The following is a 23,785-nucleotide window of genomic DNA, read 5'->3' as shown; positions in this document are numbered from 1 at the left end:
GTTCACACCACTTGCCTATACACCAACCTCTCTTATGCCCATGGTCTTGGCACTACTAAACACTAACTCTCCAAACATCCTTCAGACTCCAAACTCACTACCTCATTACTCAAACAATTGCAGCACAGCTGTGGGTGCCCTTGTGGCACCCTCCTATGCCAACCTGTTTACAGTCTAAGGTCTAGAGGAGACCTTCTTAGCCTCCAAAAACACCAAACCTTAGTCTCATTCAGATTCATTGATGATATCTTTATGATCTGGACTCAAGGCCAAGACACCCCTATCTTCATTCCTTCACAACCTCAACTCCTGCTCTCCCATCTGCTTCACCTGTTCCTCCTCAACCCAGTGTGCCATCTTCATGGACATTGACCAACTCCTTTCTGATGGCTCCATCCACACCTCTGTCATTAAACACAACAACCATACCTGCATTTTGACAGGTGTCACTCCCTCCACACCAAAAAATCTCTCCCACAGCGTCTAGCCACCTGGGGATGGAGTATCTCTATGACAAGAACTCACTCGCCCAGTAAGCTGAACATCTCACAAAGGCTTTCACAGACAGGCACTATCCCCCAGATGTAGTCTGCAAACAGATTTCCTATGCTATATTTCCACACAACCCCAATCGTCCTACCAACCCCAAAAACCAGCTAAAAAGGAGTGCCCCCTTTGTCACCCAGTAACAACCTGAACTTTAACAACTGAACCACATTCTTCGCCAGGGCTCTGATTACCTGTCATCATGCCCTGAAATGAAGGACATCTTAACCAAGATCCTTTTCACCCCTCCTAAAGTGGTGTTTCATCACCCACCCAACCTCCACAGCATCCTAGTCCATCCCAATGCCATTCCCAATCCCAACCCCTTGCCACAGGATCACAAAAGAAGTGCAAGACCTACCCAACCGTCCCAGCCAGCACTTCCTATTCCAGTTCTGTCAGAGACTTGTCTTATCCCATCAGAGGCCAGGCCACCTGTGAAAGCAGTCATGTCGTATACCAGGTCTACTGCAATCATAGCTTTTTATATTAGTATGACTACCAACCAGCTGTTCACCAGGATGAACAACCATAGTCAGTGGCCAACAGCAAAGTAGACCACCATGTGTCACAACATGCAACTGAACATAACATGCTCGATTTCAATGGTTGCTTCACTACCTCTGCTATCTGGATCCACACGTCTGCCACCAGCTTTTCTGAACTGTGAAGATGGGTGTTATCCTTCCAATACATTCTCTACTCCAGAAATTATCCCTGCCTCCATCTTCGTCAACCTACTGTTTCACACATTCCACTCAACAATTTCCACCACTTTGTTTTATCATTTCCTTCCTTCTCTTGTCCGCTCACTCTCCGTGTGCCACCCTCTGCCAATGCAGCCACCCATCTTTCCCCTCCCTGCTCCTCTCCTTTTTCACTCCCCACTTATCCCCTAGCCTCATAAGCTGTGCCTGTTGGCAGTCTAGCCCCCACATGCTCTGCCAGAGAGCGCTTTTCTCTTCCACCAGCAGTATCTTGCTAACTTTCCCCATTCCCCGCCCCCTCCATATTGCTGCTTCTGTTCTATGTGACAGTCGCATTCCGGTCCAAGCTGCCGGAGATGGCAGTTGTGTGCACATGATTTGTGCTTGCTTGTGTGAATGAATGTGTGTGTGTGTGTGTGTGTGTGTGTGTGTGTGTGTGTGTGTGTGTGTGTGTGTGTCCGTCCTTTTCTGGAGAAGGCTTTGGCAATAGCTAATGTGCAATTGTCTTTTCATTGTACCTGTCTGCAGGTCAGTGTGTCATCTATATGGCGAGTAGCATCTGTCTTTTTACTGTATTGTTGTGCATATTCCTTAAATACATTTATGTGCCTACAAGGTAGGCATTTACTGTAGTTGAGAAAGCGTAAGAAGCTCCCTGACAGCTGCAGTAAGCTAGATGGGGCAGCTTCCTGCACCTGCCCCAACTGATCACGTAACGTGATTTTGTAAAGGTCTCTATGGCAACACCTCAGTGTTGTCACAGCTCTATAGGAGTCTACTGTTTCCACCTGCAGCCATTCGTGCTTCACAGTTGAAAGCTCATAACAGCGCTTTTAGTTGTCAAGAATCTAATTATGCTAACTTACTACAGTTTATAATTGACTACTTATTTTTACTCAAAAATTCCTCTGTGTGTGGAAGAAACTGACAAGGAGCTACAACTTTAACCTGCATTTGAACATATCACCCATGTCTGTCAGTCATTTTATTTGTGAGTTTTTAGGATAGAGAAATCCCTTCATAGGCCTGAAAAGGTGTGTTCTGAATCCAGACAGTGTAGTATTCATCAAAGCAGATCAGAGAAAGAAAATGTTAAAAACAGTATTAGTTAGCGATGAAAAAATCCCAAAACTAGTCTTGCTTGTAAATGGCAACAATGCCCACACAGTACTAGGGACAGAAAGCTAGCTGAAACCAAATGTCAATAGCAATGTAATTCTAAACCCCCACTGGAATGTATATCACAAAGATAGGTTGAACACTCATGGTGGAGGCATGTTTATTGAAAAATGAGATTACTAAAAATGCAGAATACAAAATAATTTGGGTGAAGATAAGTGTTAAAGATTTTTTTATTTATTTATTTATTTCGTATTCAATTAATCCGTATTGTGATAAATCACAAGGATGTGGAATGAGTCATGATTACATACAACAGATATAATACACATATATAAAATGACAAAAATGTACCATAAGATTATGAATAAGTTTGTAGGTTAAAATCAAATCAAAGGTATAGCTCAAGTAATATAAAACAATACCTAAAAAGGAAATATAGTACATTTTCCAAATTAAACAAATAATACACATATATAAAATGACAAAAATGTACCATAAGATTATGAATAAGTTTGTAGGTTAAAATCAAATCAAAGGTATAGCTCAAGTAATATAAAACAATACCTAAAAAGGAAATATAGTACATTTTCCAAATTAAACAGTTAATGTGATCTATAGCAAACAAATTTTTATCAGTATAAAAAATCATTGCTTTATCTGTAGATACTCATCAAGAGAATAGAAGGAATTTACCATTAGGTATTCTCTCAATTTACATTTAAAAGTAGGTAAGACATTAATGTGATCTTTAATACCTGATGGAAGGGAGTTGAAAATTTTTGTGGCTGAATAATGAACACCTTTCTGAACAAGACTTAAATGTTTCAGATCCCTGTGTAGATTATTTTTAGACCTAGTATTATGATCATGACATTCACTATTAGTTTTAAAAAGAGATAGGTTGTTAGAAACAAAAATCATCAAAGAAAATATGAATTGAGAGGTAAGTGTTAATATTTGTAACTTATGAAACAGACTTCTGCAAGAATATCTTGGATGAACACCACTCATGATTCTAACAGCTCTCTTCTGTGCAGTAAATATTTTTTTGGCTAAAGGCTTGTTGCCCCAAAATATTATGCCATACGACATGATAGAATGAAAATAACCAAAGTAGGCAGCTTTAGTAGCGTCCTCACCACCAATGGGGGTGATTACACGCAGAGCATAAGTTGCCACACTGAGCCTTCTATGTAGGTCTAAGATATGCTCAGACCAGTTCAGCTTGCCATCAATTAGAATGCCCAAGAACTTAGATGATTCACAGTGTAGTATATTTTGGTTACCACAGTTTAAGTGGCATACTTCATTTTCTTGTTGAGATGTGTGAAATTGCATATACTGAGTTTTCTGAATGTTTAGAGTTAGTCCGTTGCACTTAAACCAGTGTAGGATGTCAACGAGTACAGCATTACATTTATTTTCTAGGTCACTGTTAGTTCGACTTTCAAGCAGAATAGTGGTGTCATCGGCAAAAAGAGTAAATTTACACTCGGTGTCTGTGCAAAGTGGGAGATCATTGATGAAGATAAGGAAAAGCAAAGGTCCTAGGATGGACCCCTGAGGCACACCACACTTTAATGTGCCCCAATCAGAAGAAATGGGACTATCATTGGCACCATTAATTATCACCTTCTGTTTTCTGTTTTGCAGATATGATTCTATCCATCTACCAATGCTACCTCGCAAGCCATAAAAATTAGCCTTATGTAAGAGAATGTTGTGGTCCACACAGTCAAAGGCCTTAGACAAGTCACAAAAAATTCCAATAGGTGACATTTTATTATTTATTGACTCTAAAATTTCATTTGTGAGAGAAAAAATAGCCTGCTCAGTTGATCTACCTTTTTGGAAACCAAACTGGTTTCTGTTGAGTATGTTGTGGCTGTTAAGATGTTCTGCAATTCTTGTATACATTAGTTTCTCTAATACTTTTGAGAAACTACTTAGTAGTGATATTGGACGGTAGTTAGATAAATTAGTTTTGTCACCCTTCTTGAAAAGTGGTTTCACAACGGCAAGCTTTAATCTCTCTGGGACACCACCTTGCTGGATAGACTCATTAAAAATGTGACACAGGACTTGACATATGTGGTCACTACAATGCTTCAGTATTTTTGGTGAAATGTTGTCAATACCAGTGGAATTTTTATTTTTTAAGGCCTTGATGGTATTTTTAACTTCAGTAATAGTAACTGGGGCAATACAAATTGGGTCATACGTGTTAGGGTTAGCTCTGTGTAATAAATGCGTAGCAGCATTTAAGGAACCGTTACAACCTACTTGTTCTGCTGCAGTTATGAAGTGACTGTTGAATATGTTGGAAACTGTTACAGGATTATGAATAACCTCATCCTTATAGCTTATCTCTGTGGTATTAACATTCTTGTTACTCTTGCCACACTCTCTCTTTGTAACATTCCAAACTGCTTTTATTTTGTTCTCAGATTTATCAATTTCACACTTAATATACAGGCTCTTGGATTTGTTTATCACCCTTTTTAAAATTTTACAATATAACTTAAAATGAGACCTTTCAAGGGGATCATTTGATACTCTTAGTGAGGCATGTAACTCCCTCTTAGTCCTGCAAGAAATTTTTATACCTCCAGTAATCCATGGTTTACTGGAAGAAACCTCATTGTTCTTTCTGACAGTTTTTTTTGGGAAAGCCATTTCAAATACAGATATAAATTCATTTAAAAAAAGGTTAAATTTATCATTAACATCTGATGTGCTGTACACTGGCTCCCAATCTATCTGTGACAAATAGTCGTTAAAGGCAGACACAGTTTCAGTGTTTATACATCTATAGGACCTATAGGTGTGGGAGATTTTATTGCACAAACTGATGTTATTTACTTTCAGAAGTTGTCCATCATGGTCAGACAGGCCATAAATTACTTTGCTCACACTAGCACTGTTGACTCTATTCTTGTCAATGAAAATATTATCTAGAAGGCTCTTGCAATTTTCTGTAACTCTAGTGGGCCAGGTAACCATCGCAGCCAAGTTGTAAGAATTCATTAAGTGGTCCAGGTCAGTTTTGAGGTTGTTATCAGTTAAGAAGTTGACATTAAAGTCACCTACAATTATCAAATTTCTAGTTTTAGAGAACAATTTGGTCAAAAGAGATTCTAACTTATTCATAAAGATGCAAAACTTCCCTGCTGGAGCTCTGTAAATTGCAAGCACAGTAAGTAACATGTCCTTTGCAGAAATTTCAGTCCCGCAAACTTCAAAATGTTGATCTACACAATACTTACTTAGATCTAAAGATTTATAAATGATTTTACTGTCTATATAAATTACAGCACCACCTTTCTCCTTACTTGTTCTGCAGTAATGAGTAGCTAGATCATACCCATCAAGCTGCAGCCCATCAATTCCAACTGTTACATGATGCTCAGTAAGGCATAAAACATGAGGACGGTCAACAGTGTCCATGTCCCCTAAATTTACAGATAAAAACTCTAATTTACTTTTGAGACTTCTGATATTTTGATGAAGAATAATAAGATTCTTATAGCTACCTCTACTGTCCTTCTGCTGGTCTGCTTGTCCATTAACACCGTTAGTCCCCGTTGCACTCAAAACTGTGTTGGATACATTAAGACCTATGTCGCAGCTGGAGATTTGTTCACTAGATGTCGTTGGCGAGGTCGGGTGGGTGCTGGCCATAAAAAAATCACTGTTTCTTTTTGGAATTCTTCTTTCTCTCGTAGAAAATCGGGGATTACCTTTTATCCTTGGAGATACTGCATCGGAATTATTTTCCAGTCCTTGAGGTTCTTTGGGTGGAACTTCATCATATGGTATTAATATGTCATTGGCAGTGACAGGGTGAGACACAGCTATACATCTGTTTCTTGTATTCACATTGGTTCCCTGTCTATCTTGGCATGAATTGGTTTCTACAGTACCGGTACAAAATCTGACCTTTCTTGCAGAGCTGGTTGTAATGTTTTTACTACATCACACCGTTTCCATGGGTTTGATACTGATGAAGCAATGTTCCTGCATAGTCTGAGCTTTCCTGTTTTGTTCAGGTGTAGTCCATGATTAGTGTAATCAGGCCTTTGCAAGAATAAATTGACATCAATTACTTTCACATTAACAAAATTAGATGACAAATTCATTATATATTCATTAAATCTGTACACTGTTTCGTTGACTTCTGGCTTGTCATAACAGTAGGGAACGGTACATAACAATAGCTTTGTATGATCAAGTGCTGCAGTCAACTTTTCTAAGTCTGGAATAAAGTTGTTTTTCTTACGAATGTCATTTATTCCTGCAAGGATAATAACTGCATCGTCCAAATTGAAATCACTAGTAAGATCTGATGCCCCTTCAACTACACCACTGAGGCATGCATTTGGTTTAACAACAGATGATGTGTAGTACTTGGGTTTCAAAAATTCATTTAGCAATGATGCACAGTTTCGCCCATGACTGTCCGATAGTAATAAAATCTTATTCGTTGGCTGACTCTCAATTGGTCTTTTTGTCGAATTTTTAGGAACATTGTCTCGTCCTACCACCTGAGTAGATTTCTCTGTTTCATCAATTTTATCACTTAAGGCACTAAAACGGTTGCTTGTATTCAGATGATATAACTGCTGAGAAACGAGATGTTTTGGTATCTTCTTGGGCTGGTGACAATTTGTGCTCTCGTCTTGGGATTCACTTTTGTTCTGTTGACTTCTGGCAGACAATGTGACATTTTCAGCTTTCAGTCTTTGCAGTTCTTCTAACAACACGGAAATTATTTCTTCCTTGCTGTCTATAGTGCCCACTTTTACGCAATTATCACATTTCCATATCAATTGTTTTGAGTCCACCTTTGCACAGTTATAATGATAAACAATTTTGCACTTAAAGCACATAATACCTGTAACGACTTTCTTTCTGCATGAGCATAGTTTGCTGTTTGTTATTTCTTGAAGCGCAATTTCGTGGCTGTATGATGAAGTTGATGCTAAGCAAACACTGAGTTTCTCATTTTTTACTACCACCTTCATAATTAAATAACAAGAGATGCACTTCCCATCACTAAATACGTCGAACTTCTTACACTTCACACAAACTTCGGATTGTTTGCTTTTATTTGCGGAACTCATGCTGTTCTGTTTACCGATCGTCAACATGGTTTCTTTTTCACAGTTTATAGATGCATCACAGTTTTTTTCAGATACTTTTAACACAATATAACACGTAATACATAACTGGTCACAATACCAACCGACATTTCTGCAAAATGCACACTTTTCTTCATTAAATTTACATTTATTACTGGAACTAACACACTCGCGAATTTCATTCGGCGCCATGGTTGTGGATGAACACGGCCACTGCATGTTTTTATATAGACCCTGTGCCTCGGCAGCAGTAGTGGTGGAACATATGAGGAGAAACTTAGAAAATATTTAGAATGAATTTCCTGGTCATATTAAAACTGTAGGTGGATCATACAAGCTACATACAGAGCCCAAGTGTCTAGGATGGGTAGTAGGAGAGAACTGAGTGAAACCAAAATTACCTTGAACTGACTCACAAAGACATCATCTTAGATCTGCTGATGACAAATGGACCCATACTTTACAAATCAGTTAGCATAGAACAGGGAATCAGAGATCCTAAGGCTGCTACAGCATCATTGAATATGGCTATCAATAAGAATACAAAGAGAGGTAGGAAGACATCTCTGTTTAGCAAGAAAGAGACAAAAAGAGAGATTTTTGATTACCTAGCAGGTCAACACAAAAATTTCATCTCCAGCACTAAGCATCAATCAAAAAATTTAAAGAACATCATACAATAGGCTTTAGATAGTTATGTGGTGAGCTAAGTTGTGAAGGATAGAAAAGAGAGCCACCAAGTTAGAAAGCTGCTACGAAAGCAAAGACAGCTTCATTGAAGGCATAAATGTAGTCAAAGGCTCACACATGATCAAAAATCAAGCCAAAATCAGCATAAGGAGATCTATGTGTGGAGCACTGAATTATTCTGAAAGTAAAATTCTACCTACTAATTTGACAGAAAACTCTGAGAAGTTCTGGTCCAGACGCTCTTTGACCATAATGGCATTGAAACAGAGGATGATACAGTAAAGGTAAAAATACACACACACACACACACACACACACACACACACACACACACACACACACACACACTTTTCCGAAACTTGCTTCCCAGAGGAAGATCACTTTGCAGTTCTCAAAAAGTATTGCACAAATGACAAAGTAACTGCCAGTGCCACAGTGGTCTGAAGATATAGCCACAGCTATCAGGGAATGCTGCAGGGCACTTCAAAGGCACAAGAGCCATTCCTCTCTGGATAATTTATGAGCATTGAAGAGACTACGGGCAAAAGTGCAGTTTTTAATAAACAAAAGGAAGCAGGAGTGTTGGGAGCAATATATCTCAGCCATGTGATTCCACACCCCATTGTCCCAAATATGGACTAAACTCTGCCACATTTGCAGCCATCCACCACCCATGGCAGTTCCTGGTATCCTTGTCAGTGGTAACATCTGCACTGATCCCATGGTACTTGGCGAATGTTTTGCGGCACACTTCTCTGAAGTGTCCGCTTGCAGTAATTGCTATCCTAATTTCCTGGCCCAGAAACATCTTGTTGAGCGCCACCTGCTACCTTTCCATTCAGACAGCTCACTATCTTACAGTGTCTCTTTTAGTGAATGGGAGCTTCACATCGGTTTGGCAGTGTGTCACAATACAGCCCCTGGACCCGACAAAATCCACAACCAAATGCTCAAACACCTTCATGCTGACAGCGTGAAACATATCTTCTGGCTTTTTAATCACATTTGGCGGCAGGGAGTATTTCCCTCTTTATGGTGGGAAGATATCATTAATCCTGTCCTGAAACCAAGAAAGACCCTTGTATTTTAATTAATTACTGGCCAGTCTCTCTGACGGATGGGCTGTATAAGCTATTTGAACGAATGGTTAAGCACCATCTTCATTGGTGCCTAGAAGCTGGAGGACAGCACCATCCATACTGAGCCTGCTGGACCCTATTCGCCACACTGTTGTGCTGTTAGCAACAGGGTCCTTCCATAAGAGACCTGTTGAGAGCCTTCTCACAGAAGCCAGGGTCCCACCACTGTGGGTTAGATGACAGCAGCTTCTGGCAAGGTAGGCAGTTATAATCTGTCAGCTACCTACCCACCAATGTCACTCAACGCTGTTCCACAACCAGCAGTTCAGACTGTTTGCGCATCACCCAAAACTGGGAAGATTAGCTGGGATCCGACTCAATTATCTACTGAAGGACCTCCAACAGCCTCTGTTAATCTGTGTTCCTAAGAGTTCCCTTTCGACATTGCCTGTGGGCAGTACCACGTCCTGTTATACGGATGGTTCTCCTTTATGACCCCACGAAGGAAACTGATCCTACCCTTCCCCTATTCCTGTTTCTTTCAATCCTCCACGATTATTCTAATTTGGTATGCATCTACATAGATGGATCAAAAGTCAACGACAGGGTTGGTAATACTTTTGCAGATGCAAAGGGACACGAGAAGCAATCTCTGCCGAGTGCCTGCCCACTGCAGAGGTGGTTGCCATCTCCCATACACTGCAGAGTTGATTGCCTTCTCTCAGGCTTTGTGGTATGTCAAATCTCAGGTCACGACGAACTTTCTGTTCTGTACTGATCCCATGAGTTGCTCAAAAGCCACAACCCTGTGCTACCCCAAAAATCTTTTGGTTGCAAACATCCAGGATCTACTGGCTGACCCCTACAGCTCTGGAAAGATGGTGAGCTTCATCTGGATACCGAGTCACATAGGCATTCCAGGAAATGAACTTGCCGACTATCTGCCTAAAGATGCAACTACAGAAGATCAACTTGACTTTAGGATACTGGGCCCTGACTAAAGATTACAACACTAACACAATATTTTGATGTTCTGGAAACTGGAATGGCAGTTGAGAGCAATTAAATGGTCCACTAAGGTATGGCATACATCTTTCCAGGCCTCTCGGAAAGATGCCATTGTGTGGTGCCAACTATGCAATAGCCACACGAGATTCTCCTATGAATTCCTTCTCAGTCAGGATGATGCTCCTGATGCTGCCTAGTTTCTCTGTTTTCTTTTACCTACTATGGTACAACTCTTGTCGTGCCCTTTTAAACTCTCCGACTTGCTTATGTAGTTTGACCAGCCTAGTCCCCATTGCTTTTGTTTTTTACCTTATGACATGTTTCTCTCATGCTCCGAAGGGACTGATGACCCCTTTGTTAAATCTCTTAAACACAATCATCATATGCATCTATATCTGTATCTATACTTTGAAAGCCACCTTACAGTGCGTGGCAAAGGGTACTCTGTATACCACTATCACTTCCCCCTTGTCCCGTTCCAGTCACGCATAGTTCGGAGGAAGAACAGTTTCCTGTAAGCCTCTGTGTAGGCTCAGATCTCTCTAATTGTATCTTCTTGCTCTTTTCATGCGATATACTCAGAAGGAAGCAATAGAAATGTACACTCTATAAACTTGAACAGCAGATAACATCGGGATGTAGAAAGCCTCCCTAGCAGCATCTGCTACTGGAGTTAATTAAGCACATACATGATGCTACCATGCTTAGTAAATGAACCTGTAACAAAATGTGCTGCTCTTCTTTGGATCTTCTCTTTTTCCCCTATCAGTCCTATGTGGTATGGATCGTAGACAAATAATACTTAGTACTGCTCAAATGAGTGTTTTTTAAGCTGCTACTTTTGTTGATGGACTAAATTTCCTGAGGATTCTTGCAATGAGTCTGCCTGGCAACTGCCTCACTCAGGATTAATTTAATGTAGTTGTTCCACTTCAGATCACAATGTACACACGCTGAGAGATATTTTATAGAAGAAACCACTTCCAGTGATTGTTCTGCAATCATCTACCAATAGAATAGTCTCTCTGTTTATACATTCGCAATGTGGTAAATTTGTTTATGTTGTGGGTCAGTTACCACTCTATTCACAAAGTGTTGTTTCTCTACAGGACTCCCTGCATTTTGCTACAATTTTCTAGCATTGTGACTTCTCTGTATACATCATCATTTGCAAAAAATGTAATGGAACTTCTGAAGTTATCTACTAGGATATTTACATGTAATGTTCAACTTAATTGTCCCATAGCACTTTCATGGGGCATGCTTGAAGTTATTTTAACATCAGAAGACTTCTCTCCATTGAGAATGATATGCTGAGTTCCATTTACTACTTCTTCAAAGCTACTGGCTACAAAAGCTTGCAAATTTCCTTAATATTTATTCGTGTGTGTGTGTGTGTGTGTGTGTGTGTGTGTGTGTGTGTGTGTGTGTGGTCTGCTGCCGCCTGGTGAGCAGATTTTTTTTATCCCTCCAGTTACGTTATACTATGGACTTTCATATTTTAAATACATAAGTCAGAACATAATTTTAAACTAATGCCTCCATACATAGTTTAGAAGTCAAGAGATATATTCAATAAAATAAGTTACAATGGTTGCCCAGAAAGTAATGCACCAGATTTTTTTTCTCAGCCAAAAACAATGCTACAAACGTGAAACGTTATGCATGCATTATTTGAAGTCTCCTGAGTGAGTGTGCCAAGTTTCTGTCACTTCTGACAGCTACTGTATCTGCAGGACAGTTTCAAAATGATGTCTGTAGGTGATGTACGTTACAAGCAATGTGCAGTCATTGAATTTCTCAATGCAGAAAAAGAAACTGTTGGGAATATTCACAAATGTTTGTGGAAAGTCTATGGAGCATCTGCTGTCAACAGAAGTATAGTTAGGTGCTGGGCACGGAGGATGAGGTCATTAGAAGGTGGTTTGGTGGAGCTGCATGATTTTCAGCCATCAGCGAGACCACCTACGGCTGTCACACCTGACATGTTGCAGCGAGCTGATGATGTCATTCGTGAGGACACACGCATTACAAATCGGCAATTGCCACTGCATCTGTCAAGCAGCAAAGGAAGTTCACACAGTGCAGTGCTGGCTTCGTCACTGTGACAAGTATTGGTACCAACAGGACATAAACGCCCATGTTTCACACTGGAGGAAGGCCATAGAATGGGATGGGATGGGGATTATGTGGAAAAATAGGGTGTGTAGATAAAACACCATTCTTTTGTGTGTGTAATTCTCATTATGTTCAATAACGAATTGGTCAAGAAAAAAATGTGGTGAATTACCTTCTGGGCAACCCTCATGAATTTTTTAAAATTATGAAAGACGTCTTTTTACTGATGCATCTGCATTTGGCACTATGTACTTCTCCATTTGCCACGTAAGGACTATTGTTTAAAGAGAACACTTACATCAAAGATCTTCCCAAAGTCGGCAGCTAAGCAACTGCAGTTGTAGATTGCTGCACCAAGCTCTTTCACCTGGGGGAAAATAATTAAAACATGCATAACAGTTATAAACTATCTCTGAATGTCCATTTTTAATGGACTCTCATTATCTATCAAGTCACAACTCAGTGTTTGAGCACTCTACACTCATAATACTGACAAAGAAATGAATGGAATAAAAAAATTGTTTAACAGCTAACCCTGTCAAAATATTCAATAATCATTTCCAGATGAACAATGAAATTCAAAAGAGCCATTTCATAGTTTAAACATAAGAGCTTCTATGTTTAGATATTCTGCCTTTACAAATGTCTGCTTGTGTCTGTGTACGTGCGGATGGATATGTGTGTGTGTGTGTGTGTGTGTGTGTGTGTGTGTGTGTGTATACCTGTCCTTTTTTCTCCCTAAGGTAAGTTTTCTGCTCCCGGGATTGGAATGACTCCTTACCCTTTCCCTTAAAACCCACATCCTTTTATCTTTCCCTCTCCTTCCCTCTTTCCTGATGAAGCAACCGTTGGTTGTGAAAGCTTGAATTTTGTGTGTATGTTTGTGTTTGTTTGTGCATCTATCAACATGCCAGCACTTTTGTTTGGTAAGTTACATCATCTTTGAACAATACTTTTTAAAGGTTCTACTATTAGAATGTATAATTTAACAGTTAAAATAAGGGATGAGACGAAACCCCAAATATTAAAAGTTAGTACTTGTTTACACTTAAGCCTATGCATATCATTCATGTCTTTATTACTAAGAATGAAAAGATTTTTTTTTTTAATTAGCATTCCAACTTGCTGCACCATGGAAAGGTGCATATTGCTGACGACAGCTCACACACACGCGTTCAACTGTGTAGTGATAAGCAGGTATAAAAAAAACACTGTCCTTAAGCCACTGCGATGTAACACAATTTATAATTCGTATCAAATCTCTGAATATTATTGAAGGATGATTACTGATAAGAAAATTATTACTGAAGTTATTAAACAGCTGGCATGTGTTTCTTGATGCTAAATGTATCCTTAAATTCTTGAATGTTACAGTTTTTTCAGTGGGGGGGAGGGGAAGGAGTGAGTTGAGGGGGGGGGGGGTGTTTTGTCAGATGTAAAATCATTTGAGACAGACTACAGTTTTTTATTCTGCTACTTTCCTTATCTACTTTCATATAGCTACACTGCTGCAAATATAAAATGACAAAGAATCGCTACCCAAGATGCTGGAATCCTTCGATTCCAATACTAATCGATTCCCGGAGAATCGGTAATTCCTGGAATCATGAAATCAGAATCGGCACATGACACATCCCTAGTTAAAGTCAATATTGATAGATTTTTTACTCTAATTCCAGTTATTCTAAGTAAATATTAGAGCTATTGCTGTTATTGCAAATAGTAGATAAATTTGGAGTGGGTGGTTGGTAATGAAATGTAATTCATGCAATTCTATGAGTTATTTATTTAATTGGAACTGGCAACACTGGCCTGTCCATCTGACAGCCATTAAAGTATATGTGGTTGAGTGAGTGGTAACATAACCTCATCTTTAAATAACACAAATTGTTACAGACAATACACTATTGAGTAACTCCAAAATGGTTAAGAAAAAAATCTTTTTGGAACTTTTTAAATTTAAAAGGGAAAGGAATATCCTGTAAACATTGTTTTGAAGAATACAAACAGTCACATTTCAATAAAATGGAAAAGCATATCAAAAAGTGTTTCAAGTGCTTTGAAAAAAGTGCATCAGTTAGGTACAGTGATTGATAAACCTGTTCAGAGGAAAAGCCCCATGAAATATCAGCTGAAAAATATTCAAAGAATGGGGTTTCACTGAAGTTTGCAGGAGAGGCAAAATATGGGAAGCCATCTTTTTTTGTCTTTAAAATTTGCAGTCAAACAATGTTTTCTTACAAACCTCAGTCGTAAATGAGAAGGTGCAGTCACATTTGCAGCCTGAAACAAAGAAGACAGTTCTGGATGGTGACATTTTCTTCGTGAAGGCTGAGAAAATGATGTAGCTCATGAACCCAATCATTCATTTGATTACAGCTTTGGAGTTAAGTGAGCCTAAAGGTCACAAAATAGCCACAAAGTTCGGTAAGTTGAAAAAAAGTTATCAAGAAACTACCACCCTCTCCACTGTAATCTGCAGAAGGAAAGTCAGTTGCATCTAAATTCCAAGCTAGGAAGGAATTTGGTGTGTCTTCTATCCAACTTACAGCTAATCATCTTGTTCCAGCAGTACAAGATAGTAATCTAAAGCCTACTGAGACACTTGATGCAATAAGATTTGTTTGTGGCTCACAAAGAACATTGAACTAAATGTTATTCAAGTTAAAGAGAACTTCGCTGATTAGAGAGACAAACAAGGAATCTGATCCAGACCATTTATGTGGGAAGAAGTACATCCTCACTCTCACAAAAATCATCACGTAAATCCTTTACTGTGATGGCATGGTTTAAGAGGAACTTGTCATTTGGCAGAGAAGCTATCATAAAAATTCTGGGCGAACCAACTGTATCTGCTGCTACAGTGTGTTCCTTCAGTAGTTGTTTTTTTTTTTTTTTTTTTTTTGGGGGGGGGAGGCAAAAAAAAAAAAAATAAATAAATAAAAGGATAAGCTTGCATCAGAGAGAGCTGGAGCAGGAACACTACAATATGCCTGTTGATCCCAATGAAAAACCCACACTCAACAGTCCAAGCAAAGACAAAATAGAAAAGAACCCAGTAGCCAATGAGTAGTCAGATTCAGGAGAATCTGAGGCAGAGCCAGAACTTAATGGTTCCTCATCAACTTATGAAGCTCAAGAAACTGATTGAGGAAATTTTTTTTTGCAGTAGTAAAGTGTAAGTAAAAATACTACACATGCTTGCTACTTACTATAATCTATACTTTATTTAAAAAAAAATACTTTTAAACTTGAGTAATGTTTTTTTCATTATGTACTACACGAAGAACTGACCTGATTAAAGATGTAAAAAGTTGTATTTACAGTCCAATTAAGTTCCTCTAATAGCTCTACTGTAAATATCATGCAGCTTTTTCACCTTGATTATCCAACCACAAAGGAAGCAGTGTTGCAAAGCACCTTTTCCCATACAAAATATCAGCTTAATTCTTTTTACATAAGTGCTGCTTACCAATTAATATTTAAAATGCATACACGCCCAGGCTTTTACGCATTTTGGGCATTTCCCCAGGCATTTATCCTGGCCATTTGCCAAATTCATAAATACACAAGCACTTTACACCACTAGACAGAACAGGTTCACTCTGAATGAAATGGGATTGTTCAGGTTCCTACCTACCAATACAGTCATTTAATTTGAAATTCATTCACAGTCTCCTCAAAAGTGACCATAGTTGCAGCCAAGCCGTATTCAAATTACCAAAATTAACAACAGTAATGATAATATTTTGTCAGGTCTGCAGCAGGATCATACAACCTTCTTGACAATATTTCAGCAATACATTTAGCTGCCATCTTCAGAAGAGAACACTGTTTGCTAACTCTTGCTGGCACTGATTGCTATTGTGAACGGAGGCTCTTTTATAAAGCATGGAGAACCAACAGCACCTGTGCATGAAATCATTACTGTTGGCCCTATCACGAAGTGAAGGTACAGCACCCCAGTGGTGAAAGCCAGTAGACACAAACTGCTACAGGGTCTACAGCCAGCAGAGTCAAAGAGCACTGCTTTTTAAAATTCTGCATTTTTCTTACAGAATAGTACTTATCTATCAATAGAAACATGTAGGACCAACTATCTGTGTGTTTTCATTAGGGAGCAGAAATCTTAGCATCTCTTTTTGACAAAATTCACTTTTTTTTTTTTTTTTTACATCCACCATACAGCGGAGATGCTGAGTCGCAGATAGGCACAACAAAAATGCTGTCACAAATAAAGCTTTTGACCAGTAAGGCCTTCATCAAAAACACACACACACACACACACACACACACACACACACAAACTCTCAGGTAACTGAAGCCACACTGCGATCAGCAGCACCAGTGCATAATGGGAGTGGTGACTGCATTGTGGTAAGGAGGAGGCTAGGACAGAGAGGGGGAGGAATAGTAGGGTAGGTGTGGCAGACAACGAAGTGCAAAGGGGAGCGCACAGGGATGAGGTGGAGAGAAGGTGGGGAGCAATGTGCAGTCGGGAGGTTAGATGGAGGGCAGGGGAGAGGTGGAGATAGTGGAAAAGGAGAGAAGTAAAAAGATTGGGCGTGATGGTGGAATGAGGGCTGTGTAGTGCTGGAATGGGAACAGGGAAGGTTCTGGATTGGTGAGGACAATGACTGATGAAGATTTAGGCCACGAGAGTTATGGGAATGTAGGATATATTGCAGGGGAAGTTCCCACCTGTGCAATTCAGAAAGGCTGGTGTTGGTGGGACAGATCCATATGGCACAGGCTGTGAAGCACTCATTGAAATGAAAGATGTCATGTTTGGCAGCTTGCTCAGCAACAGGATGGTCCACTTGTTTCTTGGCCACACTTTGTCACTGGCCATTCATGCAGACAAACAGCTTGTTGGTTGTCATGCCCACATAGAATGCAGCACAGCAGTTGCAGCTTAGCTTGTAGATCACTTTAATGGTTTCACAGGGAGCCCTGCCTTTGATGGGATAGGTGATGTTTGTGAGTGGACTGGAGTAGGTGGTGGTGGGAGGATGTATGGGACAGGTCTTGCATCTAGGTTTATTACAGGGGTATGAGTCATGAGGTAAAAGGGTTGGGAGCAGGGGTTGCGAATGGATGGACGAGTATATTCTGTACGTTTGGTGGACAACAGAATACCACTGTGGGAGGGGTGGGAAGGATACTGGGTAGGACATTTCTCATTTCAGGGCACAACAAGATGTAGTCAAAACCCTGGCAGATAATGTGATTCAGTTGCTCCAGTCCTGGGTAGTACCGAGTTATGAGAGGAATGCTTCTCTGTGGGCAGATGGTGGGACTTTGGAAGCTGATGGGAGACTGGAAAGATAAGGCACGGGAAATTAGTTTTTGTACTAGGTTGGGGGATAATTATGGTCTGTGAAGCCTGCAGTGAAACCTTCGGTACATTTTGAGGGTGACAGCTCATCATTGCAGATGCATCGACCACGGGTGGCTAGGCTGTATGAAAGGAACTTCTTGGCACGGAATGGGTGGCAGCTGTGCTGTGTAGGTTTGATAGGGATGGATGTACTGATGCAGCCATCTTTGAGGTGGAGGTCAACATCTAGAAAGGTGACTTGTTAGGTTGAATAGGACCAGGTAAATCAAATGGGGAGAAGTTTGTGAGATTCTGGGAGAATGTGTCCTCACCCGCAATCCAGATCGCATAGATGTCATCGATGAATCAGAACCAGTTGAGGCGGGTTTAGGATTCTGGGTGTTTAGGAAGGATTCCTCTAGATGACACATGAATAGGTTGGCATAGGATGGTGCCATGCGGATGCCCACAGCTGTGCCCTGGGTCTGTTTGTAGGTAGTGCCTTCAAAGGAGAAGTAATTGTGGGTGAGGATTTAGTTGGTCATGGTGACTAGGAAAGAGGTTGTCGATCTGGAATTCGTTGGGCATTGGGAAAGATAGCGTTCAATAGAGGTAAGGCCATGGGTATTAGAGATGTTTGTGTGAAGGGAGGTGGCATCAATAGTGACGAGCAGGGCACGGTATGGTAAACAGGACAGGAACTGTGGAGAGTCGGTGGAGGAAATGGTTGGTATCTTTTATACAGGAGCGTAGATTCTGAGTAATAGGTTGTAGGCGTTGGTCTACAAGAGCCAAGAATCTCTATTTGGGGGAACAGTAACCCACCACAACTGGGCGTCCTGGGTCTATGGACTTTAGGAAGTATGTAGAAGATAGGAGAGCGGGGAGTGGTAGGGGCATTACCAACAAACAAATCCGGGGTATGGCTATCGGCACCCACAGGGCACCATCCTATATCAACCTATTCATGCGCCATCTAGAAGAATCCTACTGCAGTCCCGTCACCCATCCTATCAAAGGCAGGGCTACCTGTGAAACCAGTCACGTGATATCTACATGCTAAGCTGCAACTGCTGTGCTTCTTTCAGTGTGGGCATGACAACCAACAAGTTGTCTGTCCACATGAATGGCCACCGACAAAATGTGGCCAAGAAACAAGTAGATCACCCTGTTGCTGAGCACCCTGCCAAACGCATCCTTCATTTCAATGACTGCTTCATGGCCTGTGCCACATGGATCCGTCCCATCAAAACCAGCTTTTCTGAATTGTACAAGTGGGAACATTCCCTGCAATACATCCTACGTTCCCATAACCCTCCTGGCCTCAACCTTCGTTAATCATTGTCCTCACCCACCCAGCCCCTTCCCTGTCCCCATTCCAACTCTACACAGCCCTCATTCCACCATCACACCCAACCATTTTACTTTTCTCCTTTTCCACTACTCTCACCCCTCTGCACCTCTCCCCTGCCCTCTGTCTAACCTCCCACCTGCACATAGCTCCACACCCTCTCTCCACTTCGTCCCTGCATGCCCCCCAGCAGCACTTCACTGCCCTCCACCCCCTCCCCTACTATCCCTTCCCCCCTCTGCCCCAGCTTCCTGTTTACCTCCACCCAGTCACCAATCTCATCATGCACTTGTGCTGCTGCTCGAAGTGTGGCTTCAGTGAGTACAACTTTCCTTTTCATACTATTGTTACATTTCATCCTGGATTTTCATTGTTCGATTTGTTTATTTCTGTCAAAATTCAATTCTTTTTTATTTGTAAATAATTAGATGTACAAATTTGAAAGGTGGTAAGGTTACGTGAGGGAAGACAATTAAACCTTAGTTTTTTGAAAATGGCCATTAAAGAAAGAAGTGCTGATGGGGAACTATTTGAAAGGGACGTTAGCTTTTGCAAAAATTTCAAAATCAGTTTCTTCCAAAATGAGCTTTGTTTTCGTCATTTGGCTGTATTCAAGCTTTCAAAAATGTTTGTTCTCTTGAAAAGCAGCAGCATTTTCCTGCCAGTGAGCCCAATGTGATTCTGGGTTAAGGTGTTTCTGGGCATTATTTGGCTTTTATCGCCCAATTCGACGATTATAAAATCTGCAGACTATTAATTTTGACCTTTCATGAGCATTCATAGCCATGTGGCCCACACTTGACACTGCAGATAGAACTCACAGGGCACTTCGTGTAGAAATAGAACTGAATGTAATTTTAACTCTGTTTTAACGTTACACAAAATAATATTGGTGCTATCAAAAAATATTACAGGTTTTGTTTCCCACTCACTATAGTCCAGAGGGTGGACACTATAGGATACAGTTACAGATGGCTGCAAGTGTAAAGAAACTAGAATTTTGGCAGCCAAAGGGGAGAGAAACAGTGATGGGAACCAAGCGTCACCTCCCTTTCGCAGGGCAGCAGCGTACAGCAGAACTTATACATTGTCACAGGGATTGCTGATATCTTCTGGTGTTGTAACAATTGTAATCAAAATTTGTGATGAACCAGGATTAGTCGTTTCACTTATTTCAAAATAAGAAAAGAAAACAGTGAGAAATTCACAACACAAACCATTTGGGAATGGCTACAATGTAATTGCTTGTTAAGGTTACCAGACTATTGTTAGTGATGTAGTTCAGGCCCCACCTCTAGTGGTATAACAGGCAAGTAAAGTTCAAAACATCCACCACCCAAATCTGTCATATTAACCCCTTAGCTTACAATGTCGTGTGAGACACAAAGCATGCCAGCCTGGCCAAACATCACCTAGACATATCAGAGATGTGGTATGTTTACCGCGCTAACAAGCGCAAGTCGTGTGAGAGACGTAGCGTGCCAACCTATCCAAACATCAACTAGACGTATCAGAGACGTGGTACTTTACCGCGCCGAACAAGCACATGTCATGAGAGAGACGTCATCGGTCAGCCACGCCAAACGTAAACAGAAAGTCTTTGACACATTGTGGAGCTGATCAAGTACACGCAGCATACACAACGTGTTTTTTGCCGCATTTGGATCTGCTGACATTACAAAAATATGGCAAAGCCAACAATGATTTTGCAGGATATTTTGACAGCAGCAGTGAAAGTGGTAGCAGTGTTTTACCTCGTGTACGAAAACGGTGTAAGCGGCTGATGATTGAAGATGATACTGGCGAAGAAGAGCAAACCTACCACCAACAATTAGAGTCATGGATGTGGCAAAAGCAAGACAATGAACCAACAATCTGGATGTATACGGAAATTCCTGGAATAAAGGAAGCAGCTTTACAGCACGCGACTACAAGCATAAGAGAATTAGACATTTTCTATGTAATATTTAACAGTACATTTTGGGAAAACATTGTAACTGAGATGAATAGATATGAACAAGACATACTCAACAATGAACAGAAGAGATGAAAAATAGACCAAAAGTCGTCTCCTGTCGGCTGTAATGAAATAAAAATATACATTGGACTATGTATAATTATGGCTGAAGAAAGGAAACTGTCGATTCAGATGTATTGGTCTAGGAGGGCCATTATAGAAATGCCAATATTGAGGAAGACGATGCAATTCAGGAAATTTCTGCACATAAGCAGATTTCTGCATCTAGCGAATAACAGTTTAGTCAACAACACAGATAAGCTGTACATTGATATGTTCAATCAATATTTAAGGAAGTGTACACTATGCAAGAGAATATTGCCACTGATGAATCATTAATGAAATTTAAGGGGCACTTATCCTACAAACAATTTAACCTATCAAAAAGAGTGAGGTATTAAAATTTATAAATTGTGTGAGTCCAAGTTCAGGATACTGCTATGAATTTAGGATATACACGGGTAGTGACAAATGTGATGCTAGTGGTAGTGCCTCTGAAAGTGTAGTTCTAGAACTATCACAGTAAGTATTACACAAAGGGCATACTCTATACTTAGATAACTGGTTTTCTTCACCAAAACTCTCCTCACCAATAAAACTAATGTGATTGGAACAATACGCTCAAACAGAAAAAATATGCCCACAGACTTTCTGAAGGCAAAATTAAAGATGGGAGAATATACAGTGAGGAGTTGTAATGGAATATTAGCACTAAAATGGAAAGATAAACGAGACGTTTGCATGCTTTCCACAAAACAATCAACAGCAGAAATGATTGCCACAGACACACCTCTCCACAATGCGTCGTGGAAACCAAAATGTGTTGTCGAATACAACAGAGGCATGATTGGAATTGATTGCCAAGATCAGATGCTCGCATGCTTCCCTGTGGTAATAAAATGCGTGAAAGGATACCGCAAGATATTCTTTTACCTATTTGATGTTGCTTTATTTAACGTGTACATTTTGGATTACAAAATACACTGCGGCAAATGACATAGTACGCAGAATATAGGATTCACATTGCAGAATCATTGTTGACTACTACACCTTTACCGGAATATGATCAAAAGGGACGATTAGCATCCGGCAATATACCACAACAACTGCACGCACAACATTGGGCTCATTTTCCCAAACATATTGATCCAACACCATCAAAAGTAAATCCTGCAAGAGCTTGTGTCATGTGCAGAAAGCATAAACAACACAATGAAACAACATGAGACTGCAAAAAGTGCAACGTTGCATTACATGTGCCAGATTGTTTTGAATGATATCATAAAATCGAAGACTATTAAATTTATGTACCTGTCATTGTGAAGACATTGCATTTGAAAATATGTTTGCCAACGTACTAATGTAACAGGTCCCAGAATGTTTTGAACAAAATATTATACAGTCTTAGATCATTGCATTGTTGTGAATACTATTATTAAGATGTATTTCATCAATGTATGTTTGCTTATAAAGGGAAATAAAACGTTTGTGAATATATCATTGCTTTTGAGACAATGAATGTTTCGTTTCCAATGGGCAACTAATCGTCATTATTTATGATACCTGTAGAAATGTCACATTACTGGTATCTCTCACACGTACTTACAAATCCTGAGGGCGTCTGCACGACTTTGGACGCCCAGGCGTAGTGCACCGCAGCCTTAGTGTGTGTAGGCACAGGGAATCTTAAGGCGCATCCGTACCTTTTAGCCACTTATGGCTCACACTAATAGAACTTAAATTGTAAGGCAAAGGGTTGAAAGTGTTGCATTACAACATATTTTGAACTTTACCTAACAAACTGACATACATGCTTCTTCACTATAAAATGCTACGTCCCACAGCCGAGTACTATGCTGCATTATGCAACATGTATCTTAAACCGACCATTCAATCGCCCAAAACTGGCACGGCACCAGATCATTGAGTGCATTGATAAATCACCGAGTTTGTAAGCTTTTTATTTTGCAAACAAGTTTTTAGGCACATTATCTTTCCTTATGTTCTGCCTGATGATGTACAGTAGCAGTAAGTGAAAATTTGCTACATTTTCATTTTTTATTTGCAGAAAATAAAGCTATTTCAAACTACCTCTGATAAAATAATTCATCTGGATACAATATGCTATGAAATAGTGTCTATTAAATAATTTAGAGTTTTCACATTTTGAAGTAGAATTCACATCTATTTTGCATTTATTGCAAAACACAAATTTTTCCAGTACCTATCATCATACATCACCATTCTGTGTCCCTCACTTTAACAGTGCTCCACCACTGTAGATTTTTCAGGTAATGGTAATCGTGCGTGAGGATGGTGCTCAGCACACGCATAATGGATGGTGCAAATCATCTGGTGAATATATGTTTTTCCACAAGGCCAAGGTTTTCTGTAATCATTGGATTTTCTCAGGGTTATATCATCTTCAATAAAGCTAAAGAAAGCTTTCATTTTGCCTGGTGGCTAACACACATTTCTTGTGGTGTTATCCAAAGAGCGAGGTCCCAACGCGAGGTTGGTACCTCATGACAGAACCACGTGTAAATATAGCCACTGCCAGAAGCAACGACAGATGAGAGATGGTGGCATAGACATGCCAAGAAGAGATTCCATATGCCACCGCATCAGCTCATTTACTTACATCTGAGTGCAGTGCTCCTCAGTCCACTCAGCAATTATCAACAAA

The 23,785-nt window shown here is 40.1% G+C and overlaps 1 protein-coding gene across 1 annotated transcript in view; it reads right to left on the bottom strand.

Annotated features, from left to right (window-relative positions):
* The window catches only part of LOC126416335 (5'-3' exonuclease PLD3-like), an 88,100-nt gene that overhangs the window by 19,059 nt on the left and 45,256 nt on the right, over positions 1-23,785 (bottom strand). The window contains exon 7 of the mRNA XM_050084003.1: positions 12,710-12,778. Coding sequence (XP_049939960.1) covers positions 12,710-12,778 — 69 coding nt within the window. The remainder of the gene's footprint in view (positions 1-12,709; positions 12,779-23,785) is intronic.

Source organism: Schistocerca serialis, chromosome 8 (genome assembly GCF_023864345.2).
Source record: "Schistocerca serialis cubense isolate TAMUIC-IGC-003099 chromosome 8, iqSchSeri2.2, whole genome shotgun sequence".
NCBI classification, from domain to species: domain Eukaryota; kingdom Metazoa; phylum Arthropoda; class Insecta; order Orthoptera; family Acrididae; genus Schistocerca; species Schistocerca serialis.
Note: the sequence above shows the minus strand (reverse complement) of the source record. Positions and strands in the feature narration are given on the sequence as shown.